The sequence below is a fragment of the Salminus brasiliensis genome, chromosome 6, assembly GCF_030463535.1.
Source record: "Salminus brasiliensis chromosome 6, fSalBra1.hap2, whole genome shotgun sequence".
In the NCBI taxonomy this organism is placed as follows: Eukaryota; Metazoa; Chordata; class Actinopteri; order Characiformes; family Bryconidae; genus Salminus; species Salminus brasiliensis.
Genome location: NC_132883.1, coordinates 12,961,678 through 12,988,615, shown reverse-complemented (window position 1 = coordinate 12,988,615; position 26,938 = coordinate 12,961,678). Strand labels below are relative to the sequence as shown.

Genomic DNA, 26,938 nt, shown 5'->3' with positions numbered 1-26,938 from the left:
AGACAATAGTAGAGTATATGAATAAATAGGATGGAAGATGCCTGAAAGAAAGCTTAAAACGGCATACTGGCATCTTCAATTGCTGTTATGAAATGGCTTTGTTATTTTGCATCTGAAGCTCCATCTGTGCTTCCTCTCTATTTGGCTGAGCCGTTGTTGTGCGTTCCACTCCGCAGGCAGCGAGGCAGGAGGAGACGATGCCTTAGTGGGAAATGTGAGCAAATTGACAGTAACTCCTCCAGGATACACAGGTGCGCCCAGGAAAGGACATCTCATCTTTGATGCCTGCTTTGAAAGCGGTGAGTAGGCTGGATATTTAGTGCTCAGTCATCCAGGTTATAGATTTATGCCGTTTACGCTATGTACCAGAGGACTGAAGTTCTATGGAGTACTGCTGCCCAGTTGGTCTACTGGGAATGAGGACTGTTTTGTTTTCATCAATGGTAATGCATTTGATGGTTGCACAAACATAATTAATAGTTTTAGATGCTTTATACGGTGGTGTGTGTGTGTGTGTGTGTGTGTGTGTGTGTGTGTGTGTGTGTGTAGAGCTGGAGGAACTGTTTAATTGCTTAAATTATACAGAAACAACATTTAAGAAATTGTATTGTAATGAATTCTAAATTATAATAACTAATTATTTTGTGAATACAGTGCATATCTAGATGAGGCAAGAATTTATGCATTTATTTGTTTATTTGTTTGTTTGTTTTTACACACACTCATAATACAAATGAATTACATATGCACATATTTCTAAAAGTTGTAAGTTACTGAAAAACCCTTAAATGTAATTTTGCCATATGATATTAAACCTTTTTAGAACTAAACATTCTGTATGCATATACACTATACAGTCAGACACTGATGTTGGACGAGAAGGCCTGGCTCGCAGTCTCCGCTCTGATTCATCTTAAAGGTGTTTTATCAGGTTGAGGTCAGGACTCGAGGCCAGTCGAGTTCCTCCACACAAAACTTGCTCATCCATGTCTTTAAGGACCTTGCTCTGTGCACTGTTGCACAGTCATGTTGGAACAGAAAGGTGCCGTCCCCAAACTGTTCCTGCATCTCATGCTTTGCATTGCGCTTGACAATGTAAGGCTTGGATGCAGCTTCTCAGTCATGGAAACCTATTTCATGATCTGTTCTTGAGCTAATCCGAAGGCCACATGAAGTTTGGAGTTTTCTGACTCAGCAGAAAGTTGCCACCTCTGTGCAAAATCCAGCATCCACTGACCCAGCTCTGTCATTTTGGAACACCTGAATTCAATTACCACAAGGGTCCAGCACCACAGTACCCTTTTCATGTCTGTCTAGTCCTTTTAGAAAGGCTGGTTCCAGTGTCTGTTCCTGTAAAGGATAATGAGCCACTGCTCATCCCACCCACCACCCCCACCTATTCACACCTGTGCCTGCAGCATAGAGAAAATACATATACAAATAAATCAAATAAAGAAATTATATGCATTTGAAGGAACTTGTTCTGTTGCAGTTTTGTTATTAGTTTTGTTATTGGTGCAAGCTTAACATAGTTGCTACAGTCAGATTTTATTCATAGCCCATTTAAAGCTAAATCTTATCAAACATTATTGACAATACTAATGACGAGCTGCATCATAGAGATTTTTTAAGGTGACTACTTGCTAATCTTTCTGGTCTAGAAGCCTCCATGTATTGTTCAACAGCAATGATGTGACTTCAGATCCAAACAAATAGGTATTGCATTTACACTCTTTATTGACACTCTTTACTCTAAAGTCGAATTTCTGCTCATTCTAGCAGCGACGTACAATAACTTGCATACCTACACACTGCGAAAAGTGTGCACATTTTCCAAATTACAGATGGAGGTGAAGCATTTTCCCCTAGCGTGCTAACGTCACTAAACTCCTCTTAGTATATTCATATGTTTGGTTTTGCCATGGACATCTGGTATTTTAACAGTGGTTAGCTTGTTAACATGTACAGGTTTGGGTAACTGTAGTGGGATGTTGCCCTTGTAAAAAACAAAAATATGTTATCCACTAAGCTCCTCAGTTCTCTGAGGCAGGTAAGGGGGCAACATAGCAATTTGTACTGGTCTGTGCAGGCCACCACAGAGCAATTTTTAGCTCTTAGCTTTGATATAATGCTAGCTCCAGGACCATAGCTTAATAGGACACGTTCTCAAAAGTAAACAGGACATAGATAAATAGAGCTTGCATTAATGCTAACATTTTATTTTGAAAACAGGACTGATGTACTGGGAGCTATAATGCTTCTGGTCCATATAACATTAGAGCGAAACATTAGGTCTAGACTATGCATTGTCAAAGCTGTGTGATTGCAAATGGCAGCTCTTATCTTGTGCTGAGCTGAACTTTCTTGCTATATTGTGCCAGACAGTTCTCAGAGTGCGATATGCTTTTACAGGCTAATTATCTCCTTTTACAAAGAGGGAGTAAAAAATTTAAAGCCTGGTGCGAGAGTGCCTGCTCTTTTACCTTGTCTGTCTGCCATGTTGAAAGCTGTAATTAAACAGTGCCGTAATATTTTGAAGAATGCTTTGAGTAAATGGCCTTTGTTTGGCTCTTTTTGCAAGGGTTGAATGAATGGCGGCATAATGAAAATAAAGTGCTTTTTCTGTGACAAGGTCAAGTGGGCAGCTGAGAGTGGCTCTGGGTTGGATTGACAGTGAATCAGTAGGGCTCTGGAACAGACACAATATCATTCTCTGCTGGGAGATTAGGTTCAGGGTCTCCAGCAGATGAGACTCAGCTTTCATATTCTTGACAGGCAACCAATTCAGTCCACTGCAGGGCCCAGGCTCACCACTGCCTCTGGCCTCCCTGTGGGAGAGCTTTTTAAAGGATTTTTGTGCACTTGGAAATGTTCTATATCAATGCAATTTTAGATGGACCAGCCTTTTTGGTCTTATCAACTTGTTACTTTGTGCTAAGAAAAGTTGAATGAAAGTAGCCTGTATGATTTTAGCTTTCGATTGAAAGCTAAAATGGGAGGCTTGAGGTGAAGTTGGAAGCAATACGTCACAACGTTATACCGTGCAGCAGTAGGTCCGTGTAGCAGAGACCTGAAAGTATGTCTCTGAAGTCTGAAACATGGCTGTCTAACAGTGTCGCTGAAAGAGAATACTGTGCATTATGGCTTCTGGAGCTCATCACTGCTGTGAAACAGCTACGTACTTTGTATCTTTGTTGCTATTTGTGGGCAGTGAAGGGCAGTGGCAAAAGGACATGGAATATGATCAACATAAATTTACAGAGCCTGAGTCGATATAAATAAATAATCAGGGGATTTTATAAGTTTCTCTGTTTTCCCTGCTGACTGGCCCTGAGGACCTGCGACATTGATTAATGAGCATCGAGCGGCCAGGCAGAGATCAGCTAACATATATGATATTACCCCTATGTCTCTGGCTGGGGAAATTCTCCTGAATGATTTATGGAATTGATATTAATCTCTTTCCAGTAAATGCATTACCCAAGTTGGAAAAGGGAGAGGAATTGATATTACGGCGCTAATGTCAAATTAATGTCCTGTTGCTGCTTCAGCAAAGCAACACGGCAGCTAAACGACGTTAACCGCTTACACGCTGACAGAGGAGAAGTGACGCTTCTCTGGCACCAATTGCAGCTTTTGGTGTTAAGCGCTATTGAGTGCTGAGCTCCAATGTCACTAAAAGGACACGCCGCAGAGGAATGTTATGGAATAAGAAAGGCCTAGATTTGACATTTAATTACTCATCTCTTAGAGGGGGGGAGGTTTGTAGCTAACTTCCGAGCTAACTCCGACACTTCTTTCCAGTCTTTCCCAACTTTTTTTTTTTTTTTGCTTTCTGCAGTTTTTAGTTACAAGAGGATTTACTTTAAATAAACATTTAATGAAATATGGTTAAACTGTAAAATGCAGAAAAAAAGCAGAAAGAGAAAAGATGAGGTAGTGGTCAGATTCAAGCCCATGTCATTCCACTGTGGTTGCAAGTGTAAGAGCCATGTCAGTCTTCTTGACATTGCATTGTGTATTCAGTTGACATCTCTATCCCCAATTTACATACCTGTGCTATAATTTGACAGTGACAGCTGGTAAATTAACATGCCTCATGTATTACATATCTTTCAACGTGTTGTATTTTAAAGGTGTGGCATCACAGTTCCCCACATGCTCTCACTTCGAGCTTAATTTATTGCTGAGTGAGTCACAGGAGTTTAAGCAAATGTGTTTATTTGACTTGAAGCTGAGATATCACTCAACTTGCCTCCTGCTGCCAATACAATTGTTTCTCCTTTTCTTTTTCCGAGACAGCTGTCAAGGTTCTGCATAAAAATGTGAATTCAGAGAAACGGTTCATATCTTTAGTATCCAGGTAATAAATTCTAATTGGTTTATTAAAACAGTCCATGGTTATGTAAACTGTTTACTGAAGGTATAAAACACCTAATTTACATTTAGATGAGATATATCTCACTTTCTTGTCAGCCGTATGCAGATTAGGGCAGTAGTATATCTTTTCTGAGGCAGTTGGGCTTCCAGGTTTGGAGTCACTTGAAGGAAAAAAAAAAGAACCCTCTCTGTTTATTGGCCTGTCTCTCACTCTTATTCTCTCACTTTCTCTTGCTCTGTTTTATGGAACTTGGAGAAAATGACCCCTATTATGCACCGCTTGATGCTACAAAAAAAAATAATGAGTATTTCCTGAAGGTGTCATTAAAGTGGTTTTGATGGCTCCTTATATCTGGTGGAATTAGAAGCATTAGATGAACCTCCATAGGGTTGTGAATGCAAATGAGCTCGAAGGGTTGTAATTAGTGCTTTAATAATGAAAGTGTCTTTTGATTGTTGTTTAATTAGTGCTGTGTTTACCATTTATTCATATAGTAAAGATATATTCAATTGTTTAGTTGTTTTGTCTGGATGGTGCACTTTAGTAATGGTGCCTTTAATGTTTTTAGCAGTTTCAGATGTAGCCTTTGTTTTCTGTTCACTGTAGATGTTAAAGTTATGAAAAGAGTGAGCATTAGTGTGAGTGGATTGGACATTCAGGCATGATAGCACAATACTTTCCTAAAGTAATCTAAATTCAGAACGGAACACATTATTTTTATGCACAGGTGTGTGCTGTAAATTGTAAAGGTTTTTTTTTTATGAGCACAGGATTTGTTTTGTTTCCCTGTTGGCACGGTGAGCCATAGCTACAGATGTGCACTGCTCAGATTCCTTGTCTCTTGTTATTACATTAGTGTAGGTGTTACTCACATCAGTTCCATAATTATTCCTGGGGAAATATTATGTTGAAAATTGCTCCACACGTTGGTGTTTCATCAGAGGATCATGTCTTTTGAGTAATAAAACTCATTGACTGCAGCTCCTGATTAAATCTGGTGCCAGTGCCAGTCATGCATAGGGGAGGTGTGTGGCTTTGTGTGCGTGTATGTGTGTGTGTAGCACATGGGCTTTAACATGCACATGACTTTATGCTGTGGACACTGCAGTCCAGAAAATTAGAACAGTTTCTCACAGCGACCAGCTTGAGGAGGCAATTTCCTGCATCACTGTAGTAGTTTATGTCTTTCACTTCGTATGAAGAATATTCCTAATTCAGTTTTACAATCTTTACAAGCTGTAAAATATTTCGCCAGTTCACTCTAAAAAATATATGCTTGTGGTAGCAAACAATATAACTGTTTTTAGATTAAATTTCTAAATGAAATGATGCAAAGCAAAATAAATAGATCATATTAACACAATAAATATTTACATGTTGTAATTAGAGCATATTATACAACAGTTAGTTCCAACTTCACTATCTGATTGGTTGAGAAGTGTTCTTCTATCCATATTTGTGTTAACAGCACAGCCATTTCACAGTAAACGTTATCACTCCGCTGATGCATTGACAACAGTGACAACAGTGACAACAGTGGTTGGTGTGGTGCAACAGATAACACCACCACCTACCATTGCGTTACAACAACACCATGTGGGAGACCAGGGTTCGATTCCCGGTCTGGGTGACTATGCTGCGCTACACCAATAAGAGTCCTTGGGCAAGACTCCTAACACTACATTGGCCCAACTCTGTAATACGAGTAACCTTGTAAGTCGCTCTGGATAAGGGCGTCTGCTAAAATGCCGTAAATGTAAATGTAAACAACAGTTACAAAGGCTGAGCTGTCCTTATAGTCCTTATAGACTAATAGGTCAAGTTAACAGTTTCAAAAACATGTTTTAAATCAGATAAAATCTGACAAAAAACAAACAAACTCATGAATAGTTTGTAGCATTTAGTTCAATAACACACACAAAATGTTTTTTTTTGTGGCTTATTCTGGCTACTGTGCTTGCACAGATCTCCACAATTTTGTTGAAGGGTGGAACTTTATCTGTATCCTTATCTATAAACGGACGCCATGTTGAGCGTTACGAAAACTCCCCATTCATATTTCATCCAGTCTGACTCGTTTGTAACATCTCTGGCTGAACTTGATTCTTTGACAGTTCTATGACCCTATCTGTACCACGAATTGTGAGCCTTATAGGATCAGCAGTTATCTTTGATTGTTTACAGGGCTCAACATGTACTCGTGGAACTACTTTTTGGTGGAAGGAACTGACAACTTTAAAGCATATGCAGTATGAAATGGGCTTCTTTGATGTATTTTGTTTTTTAAGAAAACTGTTGTATTTTTATTCAACATCTGCTTCATCTAATTAAACCACGGTTGTAATTACACTGTTAGTAATGAAACTTGAAGTTGATCAGTGTTTATTAGGCACCAACAGTATCTTCAATATGGTTGGAAAAGCATATTGTGTATCATGATAACAAAATGTATCACAGTACGATAAAATATCGTCATATTGCCCAGCTCTAGATCTACGGCACTTCCAAATCACAGTCGTGATGTTATATGCAATAACGCACTCCCTCTCGTGTTCTGTTGCTTACCTGTATAACTTTATTGTGAACTGGTTTGCTAAACAGCTGAATTGATGGACATATGTGAATGATCACAAAAACACTGGATTTAGAACAGGCTCTTTTTGCAGCTTGAATTCATGCATTAATGGATTAAAACTATGCATGTTTTAAAACTATAACAGTGTTTTATGGACCCTTTAAATTGATAGTGCATCTCCATTAAGTTGTTGAATGAAAGAGTTGTGTAGTCAGAATTGGACAAGGCCTTTTCTGTGAGACTGATAATGAGGATGAATAGTTTAGTGCTGATGGAGCTTTAATTGTTTTGTGTTTTCCTTTCTCTAACTGGGGGATGTTTTTTATGTGTCTCCCACCCTCCCCATGTTCCCTCAGAATTCTTCTTGTCACACTAGCAGAGTACATCTACTGCATGAATGATTGTAGTCACTGCCAGAAAGAGAGAGCGAGAGAGAGGGAGAGAATGAAAGAGACAGAAGGGACAAAAAGCAGCCTGACTTGCTGCAAGAGATTTATACACTTTAGAGCTCCCCAGAATCAAGACAGTCGGCTCCCCATTGATTAAAGAAGTGGGGAACATTCTAACAATCAAGCTCCGTGCTTAGCACAAGTGGCAGCAGGCATCAGCGGGGCTCGGAGGGGATCAAGTGCGCTTCTTCTGATATTAGGCCACTATAAATGTTTCATCATTTCAACACAAGTATGAAGAAAACATAGACTGTGGGGATAAATGAAATTTCAAGTTATTTTGGAGTTTAGAAAGGAGTGAAGAAAGTTTTGTTTCTGCTGTTTGGATACTGACCTTTACTTATGTAACATTTTTCAGATGTTTGGTATTTGCAGCCATTATACATATATGTATTTGTTTTATTTTTTTTTTCACGTATTTTCTACTAGCTAAAACTAGTGGTTTTGGTTCTTTCATCAGCTCTATGTGGCATTACACAGCTCTGACCCTGCAGCTGTCCAATACTGTGAGACCATGAATGGAGAATCTTTTGCAGTGTTATACCCAATCCAAGGCCACTCTGTCCATCTATCCAAGGCTAATGGTCAAGGTACTTCCCTTTTCCCGCTGCTATAGCCATCTCTGTAGTTTCTTACTCACTCCGTGCTTGGAGCAGAGAAGCAGTAAAATGTTTAATGGATAAATTTAATTGAGGATTCTGCTATGCTTTTTTTCTCATGTTGGTACACATTTTGAATATTTTTTTTGCGATTCTCAAGTACAAGCCAAAATGATTCAATAACTAGAAAGTTAATTTTGGTGAAACATATTGAGGGGTAAATGTAGAACACCCTTTAGTGCCTCTCCGAGGGAAAAGACCCTCAGACCTTAAATGTCAATGTTATGTCCTCACCGCTTTAGGCTCAAGAACAGAACAGAAAACTACTATTTGAATTCACCTTCTGATGTAAGCTGACATTATGATTCAGTGCCTGAAATAGACTTTGTAGGGTTCTGTGCCCTGGCATGCCATGAAATTTACCATCCTACCAAGGGCCTAGTTTGTGGATTGTGTAATCCGTGGCAAGTGTGTGTCCATGCTGCAGAGCAAGACAGGGAGGCGAATGGCTATCTCAAAAGTACACAAGCAAATGAAACAGTTGATAATACAGCCTGACATTCTCGCTGTTTCCCTCAGTTACCTTTGATCAGAGCAGAGTCCCACGGTCCAGTTGGCGCTGGCCTCTGCCGATTGGAGTGTGAGCTGCAGCTCTGACTGATTGCTGATTACACAGATACATACATGCATGGAAATGTCATGGAAGGCACATGCATCCTAGGGAACTAAGGAAAGTGTCTTGCCTTAGTAGGTCTGTTGTACTCTGAATGTCAGATGGGGTTTGTTTGTGGTGGCTGGGTTGAAGCTACACTTAAGCATTATAGTGGTGTAATGGAATGGAATGGCTAATAATATTTAATAGGGGACTCATCTTTGTAAAAATTAAAATGGGCTGTTTTTAAAAAAAACATTTATAACCTTGAACACAGCAAGCTTTAATAAAGGGTAGTAAGCTGAGCTCATCCCAAACTTTAGAAATAAGTGTCTGCTTGATCATGGCACTCTCAACGCAATGCATTCTGTGTCGTATAGACCTGCTTGGTTCTATATCTGCTATGTTATGCTATGTGAACAGCATTGTGCAGTTGTCTGCCACCTGATGTATGGTGGCTTTAATGGAGAAAGAAGGGAGTTGCGCTGGTAAGCACAATGATTTTTACATACCCTTAAACGTGACTTCTGTTCAATAACGATCACGAATAACAAATAAAGTTCTAGTTACCGTTACCTCAGACAGATGCATGTCTGAGTCCTCTAAATTTAGGTTGACAGGGAAGCTGTGTTTGAAACTGATTCAATGTCCCTCACATGCAAAAATCCAGATCTCTATGTAGAGATAGTGAATGATTCCAGACACCTCGTTATGTGTGTGAGCTCATTGCTGTAAGCAATCTGAACGTCTGTCTTCCCCAGAGAAGCTGCATGCGAATCTTTAAACCAAACAACACAGATAGTCCATGTCTGCTAGTATACAGAGTTTGTAAACTACTCATTGCAGTGCATTGTGGGATTGTTACAGTTTCGAGCATTATGACTAAAAGGTGAAACCCCAAAGTAGTGCACTATATAGTGAATTGGGCACAGTTTAGGAAACGGCTTAGGATGGGACCAAGACTTGTTTATGGTCTTGAGACGGAGACTCAGACTCAAGTACTACAACACTACCTTTGCATTTTTAGTATGTTATAGAAAGGTTTCTACAGCCTCTCACTGGTGAGAGAAAATCCTGACTACTTTAAATGAATAACCTTTTGTCTTCCATAGGAACCACTAGAAAGTGAACGCTTCTTATGTTCTAATTGTCTAATGCTGCACTATTAGGATTGTTTAAGGTCTTGCTTAAACAGCAACGCTTAAATCCTATAGCGTGTTCCCACCTTAAGCTACTTGGTTTAGAAACTAATTTATAACCATAGACTCGTGAATGTGACACATACATCAATTAGCACACTGCACATACAGTTACCAGCACTTTATAATGGGCTGCATGGGAATGAATAGCACACACAGGCTTTACACCTTCTATTTGACAGCAATTGGTGTGAGATTTACTCAGGGCAAAGCAACTTCTTTAAAGCAAATAGAACCTGTCAGGCTAAAGTTGGACATCAACCACCATTAGAGGAGAATAAATAAAAAATACTGGTGCTCTGAATATCTAGAGGTGAGAATGAGTTTTGTATGTGCATGAGCAAGCCATAGACCAAATTTGTCTTTTTAGACCTTTCCTGGCTACTGACTAACTAATGAGAGGTCTAGGCTGATGTGTCACTGCTTGTTGTGTTTTGAACTGGTGGTAAACCTGGAACCTGGTTCCCCCAATATTTGTTATTCTCTAATGGCTCCCAGCAAAGTGAAAGCAATTTTAGTGATAGTTCAGTTGCTGTGTTGGAGTGGCTGAGATGCCGAACATACATTTCAAACATAAGATACATGAATATCTGAGTTTTAGGGTAAAGAGTGGGTTTAGATGACATGGACCAGAGTGTTCACTAATGGGTCATCAAGATTGTAGACCCTGAATGATAAAGCTACTGATAAAGCCACTGTTTTGCTTGATTTTCTGGCTGCCTGTAACCATCTGCCCAGCCTGAGTTCTTTAACACATATACACCTGAAGGTCTAGAATGTGTGCACAACATGGGCTCTACATCATTTGCACAATGATGTGGGGAAATCAGTGGGTTATACCTGCAGACAGTATAGAGTAAGGCAACAGTGGTGACACTTCATAAACTTCATAGATAACCTGAGAAGTTTTCTGTGTGCTTACCTTACAACATGAAGCAGTTACATTCTTGCAGACATGTTTCTTCACAGTGGGGTTAATTGCCATGTTCTGAATTTAATGGCAGAAATAATATACTGAGGTTATGTGATTAGATGGTTAAAATCCCTGAAGCATGACCAACAAAGATTGTTTGCATTTTCTTTTTCTTTTTAGAATTGCTAAGGAAAGACTTCACTTGAGTGTATATACGCCATATGATTGACAAATTAATGGGTGTCACAGATTACGGGTGCGTTTTGGCAGTGTATTTGGCACATTGTATGTTGGGGAAGCGGATAGATTAGATTATCTAGCTGACCTAAAGCTTACTGTTGTCACATTTAAAGTTGAACACTTTACGCTAAACTGATGAGACTGCTTTGCCCATGGCAAATTCCACTGGTGGGGGGGGGGGGTTATGGTGGATTATGGTGTTCCATGGTGTTCCAAAGTCTGGTCTGATATTGGTATCCTGTCATGCATATACTCATTTTCAGTTAACCATGTCATTTGTGTTTTGAAGTAGGAGAAAATATATTTTAAATGTAAGGATACTTGTCACAGCCCCCAATACATTATCTGCAGATGATTGAATCCATAAACTGTTGAAACTCTCAACAGGGTTACATTTAGGATCGCATTTAGGGTTAGGTTTAATGGGAGGTTTAGAGTTAGGTGTAAGTTTATGCTTTAATTTAGTTGCATTTAGGAGATATTAAAATTAATATTACTGAAGATTATCTGATCATCTACAAAGCCTCTTTAGGAGACCTACAGGGCAAATCCTCTAGAGAGGCCACCCAGGTGCTTGTTCAGTGTCTTGTCAACTTCAAGACTTAACTACTGCAACTCTCTTCTGACTAGTCTCCCTTTGCGCACCATCAGGCCCCTGCAACGTATCCAGAATGCAGCGGCACGGGTCGTCTTCCTGTAGCTGCCCACATCAGATTCAAAACCTTGACGCTGGCCTACAAAGCCAAGAATGGACCAGCCCCTCCGTACTTGATGGCAGTGGTCAAAAGCCGATCTGTACCAAGAGCCCTTCGAGCTTCGAGTACGGCTCGGCTCGACCCGCCATCCCTCAAAATCCACGGAAAACAAGCGTCCAGGCTTTTTTCTGTCCTGCACCAAAGTGGTGGAACAAGCTTCCCCTGGGTGTCCGAACGGCAGAGTCGCTCGCTGTCTTCAAACGCAGACTGAAGACCCACCTCTTCTGAGAGTACTTGGGCGAAGAGTAGAGTACTATGGCCTCCTTACTGACCTGTGTTTAGTAGTGTCTAAACTTAGAGGTATCTTTGAATTTTTAGCCTATTCAAACTAGCTGAGGTTATTCTTGGGTAAATAGCAAAGCACTTTAGTAAGTCGCTCTGGATAAGAACGTCTGCTGGATGCCTTAAATGTAAATGCTAAATGCCTTAAATGTGTATGTAAATACAAATATACAAATATTTTCAAATTTCCTGTGTGTGTGTCCATGCGCATATGTTCACCTGCCTGTCTGGTGGTTTTACTGAATTTGCTGCTCCCATTGTAAGGTCAACAGAATAAACCTGACTCCTGGACGAACCTGAGAATGTGTAAAATAGGGGTTAAGTGGTTCAGGCTAGCTTTTACACTAATCATTGATAAGTCAGTGCCACTCTTGTCTTTTAAAGCAGTTCTTTCACACATTCCACATTCTCACTGTCACTTTCATTATTCTAGCTCTGTCCAGTTATCATAGAGCCTACTGTTAGACATCAGATGTGTAGTTTTCTGAGCCATTTTGTGGTTTCTCAAGTCCAAACTTAAGACGCACGGCAGTAGCAAATAAAAAAGGTCTTGCAGGTGAAAATGACTCCACACAGAGCTGTGTTGCGGTACATTGCTCTGTGAACATGTTGCGCTCTGATGATGGAGTAATCCATTTCCCCCAGCAGCTCTCCTGATGCCGTAAACACTCTCGCCAGGCAGACGTGTCATTCTTCATCCCAGCCAAGGACACCCAGCTTGGGAAAACGACGAGGATTTGTAACGCTTTTGCACTTTGTACGCTCCTTTCTCGTCCTCTCTCTCGTTCTTTTTTTCTTCCCGTCTCTCCTCTGTTTATTTTGCTGATTTATTTAAAGCGTTATCCTTGAGATGGAGTGCACTGATGTGTCAGGTTTTGTTTGCTATTTCACATTTATATGCCCGGAATATGTTTGTAAACCGACGTGCCGAAATGGAGAAGAATTTCTGATAGAAATGCATTTGGTTTTGGTTACAGGCAGTTGCTCAGGAGTAAACAAAATTGAAATGTGCCCTACATATTCGTCAGGGTGTGTGGTCTAAGAAATGGAAGAGGTTTATGTCGTTTTTGTATGCATGCAGGCCGACTGGAAGCGTGCAGATAAAGAATGTTGTGCAGAGCAGTTCTCATTTGGCCCTGAGTATGAGTTGTTATTACTCCCCATTGCGAACTGTATACTTCTACCGACTTTGATTGTGGCACCCTTCAGTGCATGCATGTGTAACTGCAAAGCTGTATTAAAAAATGAGATGCACAGTAGATGATCTAGTTTGACCGTGTATTAGCCCCCCCTTACTTTAGTTTAGTCCTAAACATTAAGTACCGTTTATTAATGGATCGGGTATGGGGTTTTAAAGTTCCATTCCACTATGGATCTCTAGTGGAGTGTTAGTGTATAAATAACACTGTTAAAGCATTAAAACTGTATAAAAATGAAAAATAAGCAATTATAAACCATAGCATAATAAACATAATTAACAAAATGACAACTCAAATCTGTCCCATGTCATTTATATTTATTATTTTGTGTTAGGAGTGTTTTCTGGCGTCTTCTAGGTGCCATTAGTAGGCGACAAAAGACTGATATTCAGCTACTGTAGATGAGCTTAAAACAATTTTTTAAATACCCTAGACTTTTTGACATTTGACATTATTTTGGTGAGCAAAACAAAAAAAGAGCTGTTTTAACTGCAGCAAAACAAAAGCTAAAGTTGACTTCTAATGGTAACTGTCCATGCCAGATGCAGTGTGCACATTTCATCAGCTTGAAATGTTCTGTTAAATAAAGAAATTATCTGTTCTACCAGCAAGAGAATCCCATTCATTTATTTAGTTTTAAACAGAACTGGGAGCTGAATGGTCAGGTAGGGCAGTCAGACTGGACTGTACGATATTAAACACTATAAAGTAAATATGTAGTCATTTAAAACCAAATATGTCTAATTATAGAACCTATTTACTGAAATTAGTGATTTTACTGTTGTTTACTATTGTGTATTAGCACATCCTATCTACGCTGTGGGGCTGTATTATTTATAGAAACACACAAATCTGTATTGAGAGACTCTAATCTGGGGTAAAAGCCTTGATCTGGACATCCCTACCATTTACATTAGGATCAAACTGATTCCAGGAGCAGGCCTTTATGAAACCTTATGAACACATTCAGTCTTCTTTTGTCCAAGAAAGATCATGACATCAAGAGTTCAAAATCTGTAAATGCACTTTGATAGGGTGTTAGTGAATGTTTCAGTAAGGATCTTTGTTTCCTCAAACCTCTTGAAAAGCTTCTTTGAGAGGGTTTGAAAAGCCCTCTGCAGAGCTGGTCTTCATCAGAAAACCAATTTGAGACTGCCCACTGGCTGTGAACCAGGGCCATTTTAAGTGTGTGAGCACTCTACTTCTAATGAGAACGAAACTTTGCATCTGTCCTTTGAAGAGGGTTCAGTCTGCTCTGTGCTCATGGCTTTCTTTGCTGAGTCCAGCGCTTCCTGCCGAGCCAGAGCCTGCGTGGCTAACTTCACTCTCTATGCCTTTTATTTTTCTCTTACGTAAGAGACTTTGTAAATTCATATGTCAAATCATGAATCTAAGTCCCTTATTTTAAGCACATTTACTTGAGGATTAGTGGCGTGGTTGGATTTGCTCTTGCTACTACTTCCATACTAGGGTCCATTTTCTCTTCTGTTTATATACTTTTTGACCTTGTTTATATATATATATATATATATATATATATATATATATATATATATATATATATATATATATATATATATATATATATACATACAGTGCCCTCCATAATTATTGGCACCCCTGGTTAAGATGTGTTCTTTAGCTTCTAATAAATTGAGTTTTTTTTATAAATAATATAGGACCACGATGAAAAAAAGAGTAAAATTCAACCTTTAACTCAAGTGAATTTATTCAGTAGGAAAAAAATCCCACATTAAGAAATAATTGTTTAACATCAAATCATGTGTGCCACAATTATTGGCACCCCTGATGTTAATACTTTGTACAACCCCCTTTTGCCAACAAAACAGCACCTAATCTTTTCTTATAATGTTTCACAAGATGGGAGAATACAGATAGAGGGATCTTTGACCATTCCTCTTTGCACAATCTCTCTAAATCATCCAGCGACCTGGGTCCTCTCCTCTGCACTCTCCTCTTCAGCTCACTCCACAGGTTTTCAATGGGGTTGAGGTCTGGGGACTGAGATGGCCATGGGAGGAGCTTGATTCTGTGTGTGGTGAACCATTTCTGTGTAGATTTGTCCATATGTTTTGGGTCATTATCTTGCTGAAAGACCCAGTGACAACCCATCTTCAGCTTTTGGGCAGAAGCCACCAGATTTTGTTTTAAAATGTCCTGGTATTTCAAAGCATTCATGATGCCATGCACCCTAACAAGGTTCCCAGGGCCTTTGGAAGAGAAACAGGCCCACAGCATCACTGATCCTCCCCCATATTTCACAGTGGGCATGAGGTGCTTTTCTGCATACTCAGCTCTTGTGTTACGCCAGACCCACTTAGAGCATTTGTTGCCAAAAAGCTTATTGCCAAAATCTTAGTTTTATCTGACCAAAGCACACGGTCCCAGTTGAAGTTCCAGTACTGCTTAGCAAGCTCCAAACGTTTGCGTTTATGATTGTGAGTGAGAAAAGGTTTTTTCCGTGCATGCCTCCCAAACAGCTTGTTGGCATGCAGATAGCCCCTGATGGTTGTTTTGGAGACTTTGTGACCCCAAGAAGCTACCATTTGTTGCAATTCTGAAACAGTGAGCTTTGGAGACCTTTTTATTTCTCTTATCATCCTCCTCACTGTGCGGGGTGGCAAAATAAACTTGCGGCCTCGTCCAGGCTTGTTTACCACTGTTCCAGTTGTTTTAAACTTCTTAATAATTCCTCTGACAGTAGATATGGACAGGTGTAGGTGAGTGGCTATTTTCTTGTAGCCATTGCCTGATTGTGGAGGTCAACACACATCTGCCTTACTTGAATGGTATGTTCCTTTGTCTTTCCCATGTTGAAGAAAAATGGCCTCTGTGTCACGTCATATTTATACCCCAAGGAAACAGGAAGTTGTGAATTACTAATTAAATGTTCCTACATACTCTGATCAACTTCATAAACTACTGTAGAATTGACAGAAATACTTTAATTACATTTATTTCCTAAGAAATGTTAGGGGTGCCAGTAATTGTGGAACAGGTGATTTTATGAAGAATAATTATTTCTTAGTCAGGGATTTTTTTTCCCCCCTTAAAATTCATTTGAATTAAAGGTTGGATTTTACTCTTTTTTTCCATCGTGGTCCTATATTATTTAGAAAAAAACTCAATTTATGAGAAGCTAAAGAACACATCTTAACCAGGGGTGCCAATAATTATGGAGGGCACTGTGTATATATATATATATATATATATATATATATATATATATATATATATATATATATATATATATATATATATAATATTGCTTAATTTTGCTTAAGTAATTGCACCATGTTGGGTACAATGGGCCAGAGTGCTTCCACAAGGAGTGAGAGAAGATAGAGCATTGGTGCTCTGCCAAGGCTTTTGAATAGCTTTCAGTAGAAGCTCTTTTCGTCTTTCCTTTTTTTTTTTTTTTTCTTTCCCCCCATCGCATAAAGCTGGCAGTGCATTGACAGTGGGAGCACTTTGTGTAATTCCCCAGACTGAAAAGCTGTTTCACAATGAGAGATTTCCGTCCCTGTTGCTCCCGACAGGCAGGGGAGGTCTCACTAGGATTCTGCAGGCATCTCGCTTTGCGCTGGCTAAACTCCTCCACCTCAGCCTCCGTATTATCTGGCCCTGCGCCACAGCACTGACCAGACACAACTACTGCAAGCCAAATAGACACAAACTGTGATTTTCTAACCTCAGCACAACCCAACAATACTGACTAGACATGGTGGCGTTAAGCCATTGGACTTAAGTGTAGCATTATTACTTTAGCCCTATCGTCTAGTACTGCTCAGACGTTGCTACTGCTGCTAGCCCTATGACTGGGCTGAAAGCGAGATAATAGCTCGTGCTAGTCAGAAGATATCCCTATGCTGTTACTAAACCTTCGATCCCTCATAGTGACTGACAGTCTGTCTATTAGCCAATATAATATGATTTCATTTTAGTTTTAGTGAAACAATGCTTTACTGGCTGATTATCAACTATCAACTGTACAATTCTAGCAGAAAGTCATTTATTATGCTATGGTTTATATTTACCCATTTTATTATCTTTATACAATTAGGGGCAGTGGTGGCTCAGCGGTTAGAGCGCCGGGTTATCGATAACAGGATTGTGGGTTCGATTCCCGGGCTTGGCAAGCTGCCACTGTTGGGCCCTTGAGCAAGGCCCTTTACCCTCTCTGCTCCCCGGGCGCTGGAGTTGGCTGCCCACCGCTCTGGGTGTGTGAGTGTACTCACTGCCCCTAGTTCACAAGTGTGTGTGTTCACTACCACAGATGGGTTAAATGCGGAGGACACATTTCGCTGTACAGTGTACACTGCACAGTGACAAATACATGCACCTTTACCTTACCGCACCTTTACAATTTTAATGCTCTAACATTAACACATTGTGTCATTCGCATTGTGTCATTCGCACACTAACGCTTACCTATTTTTCTTCTTTTTTTTCTTTTTTCTTTTTTTTCACCTCCAAGCAGGTTCCTGGGATTCTTTTTTTTTGGGGGGGGGGGGGGGTGACCAGAAGGATCCAGAGGCAACCGTACAAGAAGAAAAACTATAATCTTAACAAAATGTTAACAACATAATAGAAAACAATATACGTATAGTAGTCTTTGGCATAGACCCGTTCGTCATCCCAGGTCTTGAAAAATCAGAACCTTTGCAGATCCTGCTGTATGTGAAAAGAAGGAGCAGAGCCAACTCCCTGGGCAACCAGGCCGGACCAAACTGGTGGCTTCGGGGAGGGAGAAGGGAAAGATGAAACATCAGCATCTAAAAGCTGCAGAGAGGCGTTTCAGTAGAGGTCTTTAAAAAAGTTGAATGCTGGTGGTTGGCCTAGGTGAAAGTGACATACCATTAGAGACTCCTAATGGAACTTAGCTAAAGCTTTCATTTCTGTCAGGGTTTTAGTTTTGTCTTTACTTGACTTCCACAGTTCCCCTGGACTGCCATGTCTTAATTACAGTCTACACTTTAGAAACTGCAAGCTAAAATGTTCAGCTACATTATTCTAGCCTTCCGCCTGGACAACAGGTACAGCAAATTCAGTTGCTTTGAGGCTCCATTAGTGGTAGTATGAGGTTTGGGTGGTCGGACAAATTATAAAAGCTTGGAAATGTGATTCAGCTTACTCCTAATTACAGTTTGTAACATGGCTCAGACCTAATTTACTAACCAATGTCTGAGACCTCATAGAAATAAAAAGAAATCAATAATTGCAATGCATAGAATGTCTAAATATTGGTGCAGGTTACAGTGATGATTTGAATTTTTAAATTTGTATATTTTATGAAAGACAGAGCAATCATGTATTAGAATTTCTTTTTAGAAAATATGTCATTTGACCAAAGATGCCTAAACTTTTGCGTAAGACAGTATATCGGTCAGGTCCAACACTGTTTATTGGCCTGGAAACCGCTACATGTTTCCCTGAGCTGAAAGTGAACAGCACAAACTGTTCACACTCTGTGACATTTCATTCCACCCCATAGTGGAAGCTTCCCCTTCCTCCTGCTCCCGTGACCTATGGATGTTGCAGTGGATTTCTCAGCCCTGTGTGTGTCTCTACTTTTCTCCGCTTCCATCCCTGTGTTCCTGAACTCATTACAGGCCAATCAGCCCCAGGCAGGCGAGTGTGCCCCTGCAGGGAGCCCCAGCTGTAAATAAGCAGGAGTGCAGGCTCCCCGATAGCGTGGTACCAGGCCTGATAACGGCTGCTCTTAGCACCACTGTTGACCTCCTCGCTGCTAGCTCGCCAAGGACTCTCCAACTCCTTCTGTTTTTATCTCTAGACCCTCTGCAGGAATGATTATTCTTATTGCTGAGAAGGAGAGGGAGAGCAAGAGAGAGAGTGAAAGCAGAAGGGAGAGAGGGAGGGTGGGGATGCAAAAACAAAACAGACAAAAAACAACAAAGGGAGCGGACCTGGGTGTTGTTTTGCTGCCAGAGCCTCTCTTGTCCTTTGTGGGCCTCCAAATAATTAACTTGTAAAAAGATAGCATGAAATTGGAACTGACTGCTTTTTAGCCGCCGAGGAGTCCAACCCCACACAACTCACAAAACAATAAGGCATGGAACAAAAAGAGACAAGAGAAAGAAATAACCAAGACACAGTCAAAATCCCAATTTTTCAAAAATAGAACATTAGCAATCATTAGCACAAATTCCTGGAAATGAGATGAATGGTTTCGACAGCAGCTGTGGAAGCTCTCTGAAGCGGCTTTTCCAGTCTGCCTACAGTCGTCTGGAGCTTCAGAACAGAGAGCGTGTTTCATGGCTGAGATCGATAATACAATTTAGTAAATTTCACAGTGAATGGCTCCCTGTGACCTACCAACTGTTATGAAATGAACATACTTGCTTTGGGCACTTCTTCTTTAAAAAAAAAAAAAGAAAAAAAATAGCGGTGCGAGGGCAGAAAGAACATTTGAACCTTTTCAAATTCATTGGCCTCTTTATCATTGGTGCCAAGCGTGTAGGCTGGAGACCATACTGGGGTCCTTAGGCACCATGCGGCTCAGTTTTTTGCTTGATAGTTTCAGTTGGTGAGAGCTCTGAATATCTTCCTAAGAAGATAGATGCCAGACACTTAGTTCTTTTTCATTTATTTCCCCCCCATTCCGTTTTTGATAAAAATGCTAATGCACATGATTATTTCACTATTTAGTGCCATTTTAATGACAGCCTAGTGATTTGGTGACATTCTGTAATTGATGTCATTAATTAGTATCCGCTGCCCTCTGAGCTCAGCGCTGGCATTTCTGCATAGTGCAGCTCATCTAATCCCACACTGCACTGGAGGACTATTTGTGATTTATGCTCATCTCCAGGCACTCCCAGTTCTGACACCTGTTACAGAGTTCCTCAAAGTTAGAGGTCGTGGCTCTAATCTCGCCCAGATTTAACGATAAAGATGTGGCCGGTCGAGGGGGGGAAAGGAGGATAGATTGATGTTGGCGCGGTGACTCTTTGCCTTTAGATTTTCTGTAGGAAAGAAAAAAAAACTGCAAGGGCAGAGTTTGGCTTGAGGTCTAGAGGCAGACAGCCTTTTCCTGGGGTTTGAATCAATTCCAGCTTTATCAGTCGTCTGTGTCCGGGAATTCTCACCCGCGGGAGCAGCCGATGTGTTTTCCAATAATGAAAGTGAGCACATTGCAAAAATACATTTAGGAGGTGGCCATGCTCCCAAGTCCCCTCTAATTTCCCATGCAGCTTGTAACCGTGGGTGAAGGCTCAAAGAGATGCTGAGAGATGTGTGAGGCCACTGTTGTTATTGGTGACTGGTTCCTGATACAGACCCACTGCCTGAACTAGCTCTTTACTTGGCAGTTACAGCATGACAGAGATGTTTACATGATGGTGATGGCAGTGGCGGTGGCGTCTTACTAAACACTGCCCAATAACTTACATAGGATTTGAACGTCAAAAGGAGGCATTGTAAATAAGTGTATAAGAACAGTTGAACATTCAGCCTTTGCTTATGGTTGCATTTGGCTTTTTTATTCATGCCTTTTTAGTTACTGCGTAAACATTTGTGATATATGATTGTATGTGTGTCTGGTTTGAAACTGCTTCCAGCTGAACCATTGAAATGAAGATGAATTTGTTGTTAAAAGATACGTTGCAGCATTGTTTCATGTCTCCATGATTTGATATATCAACTATGTTCCGTTGAAATGTAACATTTTTAAGGTTAAAATCTTAATAGAAACTGTAAACTTCTCTCTCTCTCTCTCTCTCTCTCTCTCTCTCTCTCCTTTCTTTTCTCATTTTGGATAGCAGTGTACAGAATGCAGGCCTGACTTTAGGCTTCAGTCAGTGCTAGACTGCAGGCTGTACCAGTCTCCATTGTGCCAGATGAGCAGTGTGACTGGCCTGGCTTGTAGCTCTGTAATGGGATTAGCTTAGCCGTCTTCTCCCTGTGTGTGTCCATGTAGCAGCGGCCCAGCACGGCAACTCCGCCACAAATCGAGCAAAATGCTTTTTAGCAAAACAGCTCCGCACTAAGCCATATGATGAATGCTAATAATGTTCCCTCAAAGTCCAGCTCATATTTTTTTATGGAAGAACATCACAATCAGCTCCCGCTACAGCTTGTGGTGGAATAAACATCTGAATAGAACAGCTGGAAAGAGAGAGCAGCAGTCGGTGGATAAGAGGGAAAACCACTAGGAACTAGGAGCCACCCACAGTATGTACATACTAGTGCACTGCTGGTGTACCTGAGGAAAACTAATTCACACTGTGTTTATGGCCCTCATTTACATAATAGGGTTAACCACACGAGAGTACAGACGCACGTACGCATGCTCGAACGCACGCGCACACCTAATATCTCAGATGATCAAGCTTCCCACTTCTTCCTCCATATTGAATCTTTATTCTGGCTTGTTGATAGAGGGCAAAATTAACTTCTTGCAAATGAGAAAGTATTTCTGGCCCAGAGTCTCTTATGCAGCGTAATTCTGTAAAGTGAAAACAGGCAGCACAAAACAACAGTGTGTATTCCCACAGAAGCCCATGCAGCTCTCCACTGGGCTAAGCTCTAACACTTATTTGTTGAAAACCCAATTTGTTAAATCCGTAGCACTGCATGTGTTTTCTCCTAATGCTTGATGATTAATATGCCGTGTAACCGGTGAAGACTCCTTTGAGGAAGTATGTAGATAGGAGTCTCAAGAGAAGTAGAATTATAGTTTGGAAGAGAGTTTGTCTCTCTTTTGCTTGCCTTTGTCTCTCTCTTGTGTTCTTTTTCTTTTTTTCCCTTCTCTTTCTCCTTCACACACTCACACAAGCACATCCCTACATACGCACACTCCTAAACCACAGCTTAAAATACAGTCATTGATTTTTCCTATTCTTATTATGCATTGAATTATCTGTGTTGTCAGTGAACTGTCTAACAAAATGGTATTTTTTTCCCTGTCTATACTGTGAAGACCGGACCTCTCCTTTCCCTCGCTATTTATTTTGCTTAAGCAGTGAACGATGCAGCGTTGATTACAGCTCATCATAGACTGACTCTGGAGTCAGGCACCATAAAATTAAAACTGAAATCAATGGTGTATCCGTATCTGCTCCTCTCAAGCTGAACATAGATGTGTAGCCTCAAGGCCTATATGACCCCCCCCCCTTCTAAAAAACAACTTTGACTGAAACTATCTCTGCAGAGTCCCTTGAGGTGCAGTACCACGGACAGCAACTTACTGCAACATGCACTGTCCATGGTCCTGAAAAGTCAAATGGCTGTGACCCGCCTGTGCAGAAGGGATGTACAGTGTGCTTAAATGGGTTTTTTGCTGAGCTGAGGGCGAGTATAAGTGGAAAGATTTACTGTAGTTCCATTAACAGTTCCACTTCTCGATCATGCCGCGAGGGATGCTTTACCTGATTCAGTGTAATCCCTCTGGGAAGCACACATGCCTCCAATTTTAGATTAGTATTGAGCAAAGAAGAGGTGTATTTAAAATGCAACTGAATCTCTCTCGTTATCCGAGACATTTTCTCTCTTTAGAGACGGATCTTTAATGTAGATCAAAGACCTGATTTCCATACTGCTAGTCTGAATAGATTGACTCTACATGGGTTAGCCTCTTGAACCCACTTTAAGCCTAGCTTGAGATTTTGCAAGATTTCTACTGACTTTTTTTTTAGACTGAAATAGACTTAATATGATTTAGAAGAGCCACATTTTGTTAGACATCTCTAAATGTAACCTCTTAAACCTTACAGGTCAGTTTCCTAGGCATAGATTAAGTCTAAGCCTAGACCTAAAATAATTTCCAATGGCAATTCTCTATTGACATAAAAATTTAGTCCAAGACAGTGTTTATATGGGAGTTTATTATGGTGGTTTATTATGTGAGTCTGTTTTCTCATTCTTTTGACTACATTCTAACTTAGTTTCATGGAAGTTAAAGAACTAAAATCATTTAGGTTAATATCTGAATAATACACCTATGTTTAAAGTATTAACTACATCTAAAAGAAAGATACAGTATTACCTTTCTGTGGGAATGGCAGTTTGCTGGTCACTGAATTTTGATAGCCGTTTTCTGATTCCATAAGCAGTTTAAATGGTTAATGTGGTGGAATGGAAAGTGATGGATTACCAGGCACATCTGTGTGGAACAGCTGTGGCCACCAGTCCACCGTTTTCCAGCGCTGCGTCCACAGCTGGCCATGTTTCCTCTCATTGCTCCTACAGAGGACTTCATCTCCTCTGATTATGAATCTCTCTCTCTCTCTCTCTCTCTCTCTCTCTCTGTGTCTCTCTCTCTCTGTCTTTCTCTCTCTCTGTCTCTCTTTCTCTCTCTCTCCCATATCTTGTCTCTTTTTCACTCTGTCTTTTTTCTCTGCTTTCCTTTTGTCTCTCTCCCTCTTTCCTACTGTTTTTTTACCACCCTCTTTCAGTGACTGACTTGTGTGTTGGTGCGCAGGATTGTATAAAAATTACATGTAAGAGTAGTGAAACATATGTTTCTTTTGGTGTGAAGTGTGTTTCTCTCGCCTCTGCTTGGCCACAGGGAGGTGTTCTCTGTGCTGCGAGTTACAGTCTGTCATTCATATTTAGATATGAAGAGGAATGTGGAATTGCAATATGCCCTGCTCTTGCAGAACTTGCCCTTGAGGATTTAGGCTCTATTTCATTAATCTAGATACCGTTTTTAAGTGGCACACAGACCCACACGTGTTCAGTTCACTTACTATGCTGTTCTGAATGTATTGATCTTGGCATATTGTGTTCAAGGCTTAATTCAATTTCATTCGGCCATGTGTCATGTTTCTGTTACACAGAAATGTATCCATTTTATTTAGATACGTTTAAAAGGTCATTTTTTGACCTTTGTCATAGCTGTTTGATAATCTATAGACTTCTCCTTTCACAGTCAGGCCTGTTCATGTTCTCTGTGCTTTACAGTGCTCGGTGCTCAGACAATATGCCAATATTCATCTGACAACTGCATCTGACGAGCAAATATTGCTCATTGACAGAAGTGCATAGGTTAGCCTAAACAAGGTCATCTGATATAACTGACATTTGTGTGGTTTAGGGTGTTTTCACACCCTAAAGTCTTGACCATGGTCTTAAAACAAGGTTTGGGTTTTTGTTACAGTTTAAACATTTGATCCGGTTAGTTTTGGTTTCACATTACAATTTAGTGAGTGCACTAAAGGGCTTTGCATGATGTACCTGTGTCCTCTTATCATCACCTACATGAGCTGCGTCTCCATATACTTGACACTGTATTTGTGATGTCGGCATGTTGTCCGTTTGGCAAGAATGAATTCATTCTTTTCCGGGTTAAATGAATTAACAGATTCATTTTGTTGTTACTGTCCTGCTGATATTATGTCATTTCTACCAGCAGCACTTCAACTTCAAGCACAGAACTTGACTAGTTCCAATTTGCGAAGTGAATGTGTTTTTTATGCAACCACTATGTCATTGGTGTCAAGATTTAATCGTTCTTATGTGCTACCGCCTCTCATTTTTACTTCTTTTATGGTCCTTTTTTTCCTCTGTTGTTTAAGGGATGACATTGTCCTGCTTCAGCTTCCTGTAATTGGTCAGAAATTCCAAACCGTCCAAAAAGGTGTTTTCACTCAAATGAATTAAACCATTCAGTTTGATCCAGATGAGACCACCTTATTTGGTCAGATCAAGTTTTGGTCATTTGGCTTTGGTGTGAACCGTGGTCTGAGGCATCTTTGACACCTGCCACCAAGTACCCTTAGCTTTTGACACTGTGTGTCAGTCGCTGTGAGTGTGTAGGAATTTTTGCGGGTGTTTTGGGGGATTTGTTGTGCATATGTGTGAGTTATGGTAGGAATGGTCAATCAGCATGTGTGTGAGAGGTGTGTGAGACGATGTGTTTGTGTGTGAGTGTGTCTGTATGTGTGTGCGCCCAGTGGCTAAGCGGCTGTTGGCTGACAGAAGGGCAGAGCTGTGCTCGTCACATTTCTGACTGTGTGGTGGCTGCCCCATCTGTTGATAATTAGCTCTGAGCTACCTGCCACCAGGTGGTGTCTTCAACACTCCATCCCCAGGACGTGGACAGAACTTTTCCTCCCTCTTTCCTGTCTACGGGACTGACCATCTCTCTGTTTATGTTGTAATGATACACATACACTATAACAATTACCTTATAATGATGGTCCTGGCCACCTCATTAACACTAAGTTTAGGGGAAAAGATTTTTTTTAAGCCTTCATCCTACAATAACACAATTTGCCTTTTTTTCTTATAATAATATCCTCACAAAACTGTCTCATGCTCTCAGATAACGCTATCAAAGCCCCTTTCAGACATTAACAGTAACCTAGAACTTTTAAGGGCAGTATGTGTGAACGCAAATGTCCGGATCAGGTGTACCTGATATTAACTGGACTTTATCCTTTAGCCAGCCCACTAGTACAAAGTCTTGATAATGTCCAAATAAGCATGCGAGCAGAGCAGGTTATTTCCTTCTGTTTGCTGTAAAAAAAACACTGCTTTTTCTGCAGCATACTTTTTGCAGCCTGCCGTGCTTTCTGGAAGTGCTACACAGGAACTGCCCATTGTCTAAACCACATAGTAAGAAAACATGCATTGAGTTAATTTTAGAAGTAGTTTCACAAGAAAAAGCCCAGTCATTTAGGAGTGGGTCCATGTAGAACTTAAGCCATTTCCCCATACGCATTTTACTCTGATATACTCTATATATAAATAAAATGGTTTTATTGGGAGATGCCATAGGAGAACCATTTTTAGTTCCACAAAGAACTGTGCTTGTAATGGAGATATCTGAGTGTGAAGGTCTAAAGATCTTTTAATAATCTAAGAACCTTTACTTGATGTACCGGTTCTTTACCAATGTTAAGGTTCTCAACACATCCCTATTACACACTTGTTTTTTTATGGAGCCAGAAGGCTCTTCTGTGGCTTCACTCAAAGAACCATTTGTAGCACCTTTATTTTTAACCGTGTAGGATGCGTCCAGATGCCCAGTTTTTGTTTCATATCCATGAAGGACATTATATTGCAAAGTACATGTAGTTTTATACATGTAGTTTTATGTTCCATTTGCCATATTAGATATGGGCATGTTATTGCAGATGCACTGAAATAACTGAATTTACTAGGACATAAATTTTCCACGAGGTGTTTCTGAGTTTGCCTCATTGCAACCTTGGGGATATACATGAGGCTTTTAACAGGTTTGGCATTTGGTCTTTTGCCTGACCTGTTATAAAAGGAGCCAAGGTGCCTTACTTTGGCCTGCCCCTGCATTTACAGTGTGTGAACTTTTATTTCTTGACATTTGACATTTATGTAGAGCCTACATTGCAGAATATTTGCTTTACTGATAAAATACCTTTTTTTCTCTGATTTGTTGTTTGTTTGTTTATAGTTGCTGTGTTAAGACTCAAGCTATTTTGTGATCTGCTACCAAAGCTGTCTCAGTTGTCACCTTCACAGCCGCCAAAATTTTCTGCTGCCTTCATCCGTCCCGTCCAGCTTGTGTGTGTGTGTGTGTGTGTGTTTGTGTGTGGGGGAGCCTGCAGAGAGAGAAAGCATTTGGAGAGTAATTGGGTTTGCTTGCCATACATGTTTTCATGTTGAAAAAATACATTCTCTCATATACTCTCATAAAAATTATAATGCTTTACATCATTCTTTGAGTGATC

General features: G+C 40.4%; 1 protein-coding gene across 2 annotated transcripts in view; it reads left to right on the top strand.

Annotated features, from left to right (window-relative positions):
• agbl4 (AGBL carboxypeptidase 4) overlaps nucleotides 1-26,938 on the top strand; it is a 436,619-nt gene that overhangs the window by 916 nt on the left and 408,765 nt on the right. For both annotated transcript variants that reach the window (XM_072681668.1, XM_072681667.1), the window contains exon 2: nucleotides 177-299. In XM_072681668.1, the coding sequence (XP_072537769.1) occupies nucleotides 177-299 (123 nt within the window). The remainder of the gene's footprint in view (nucleotides 1-176; nucleotides 300-26,938) is intronic.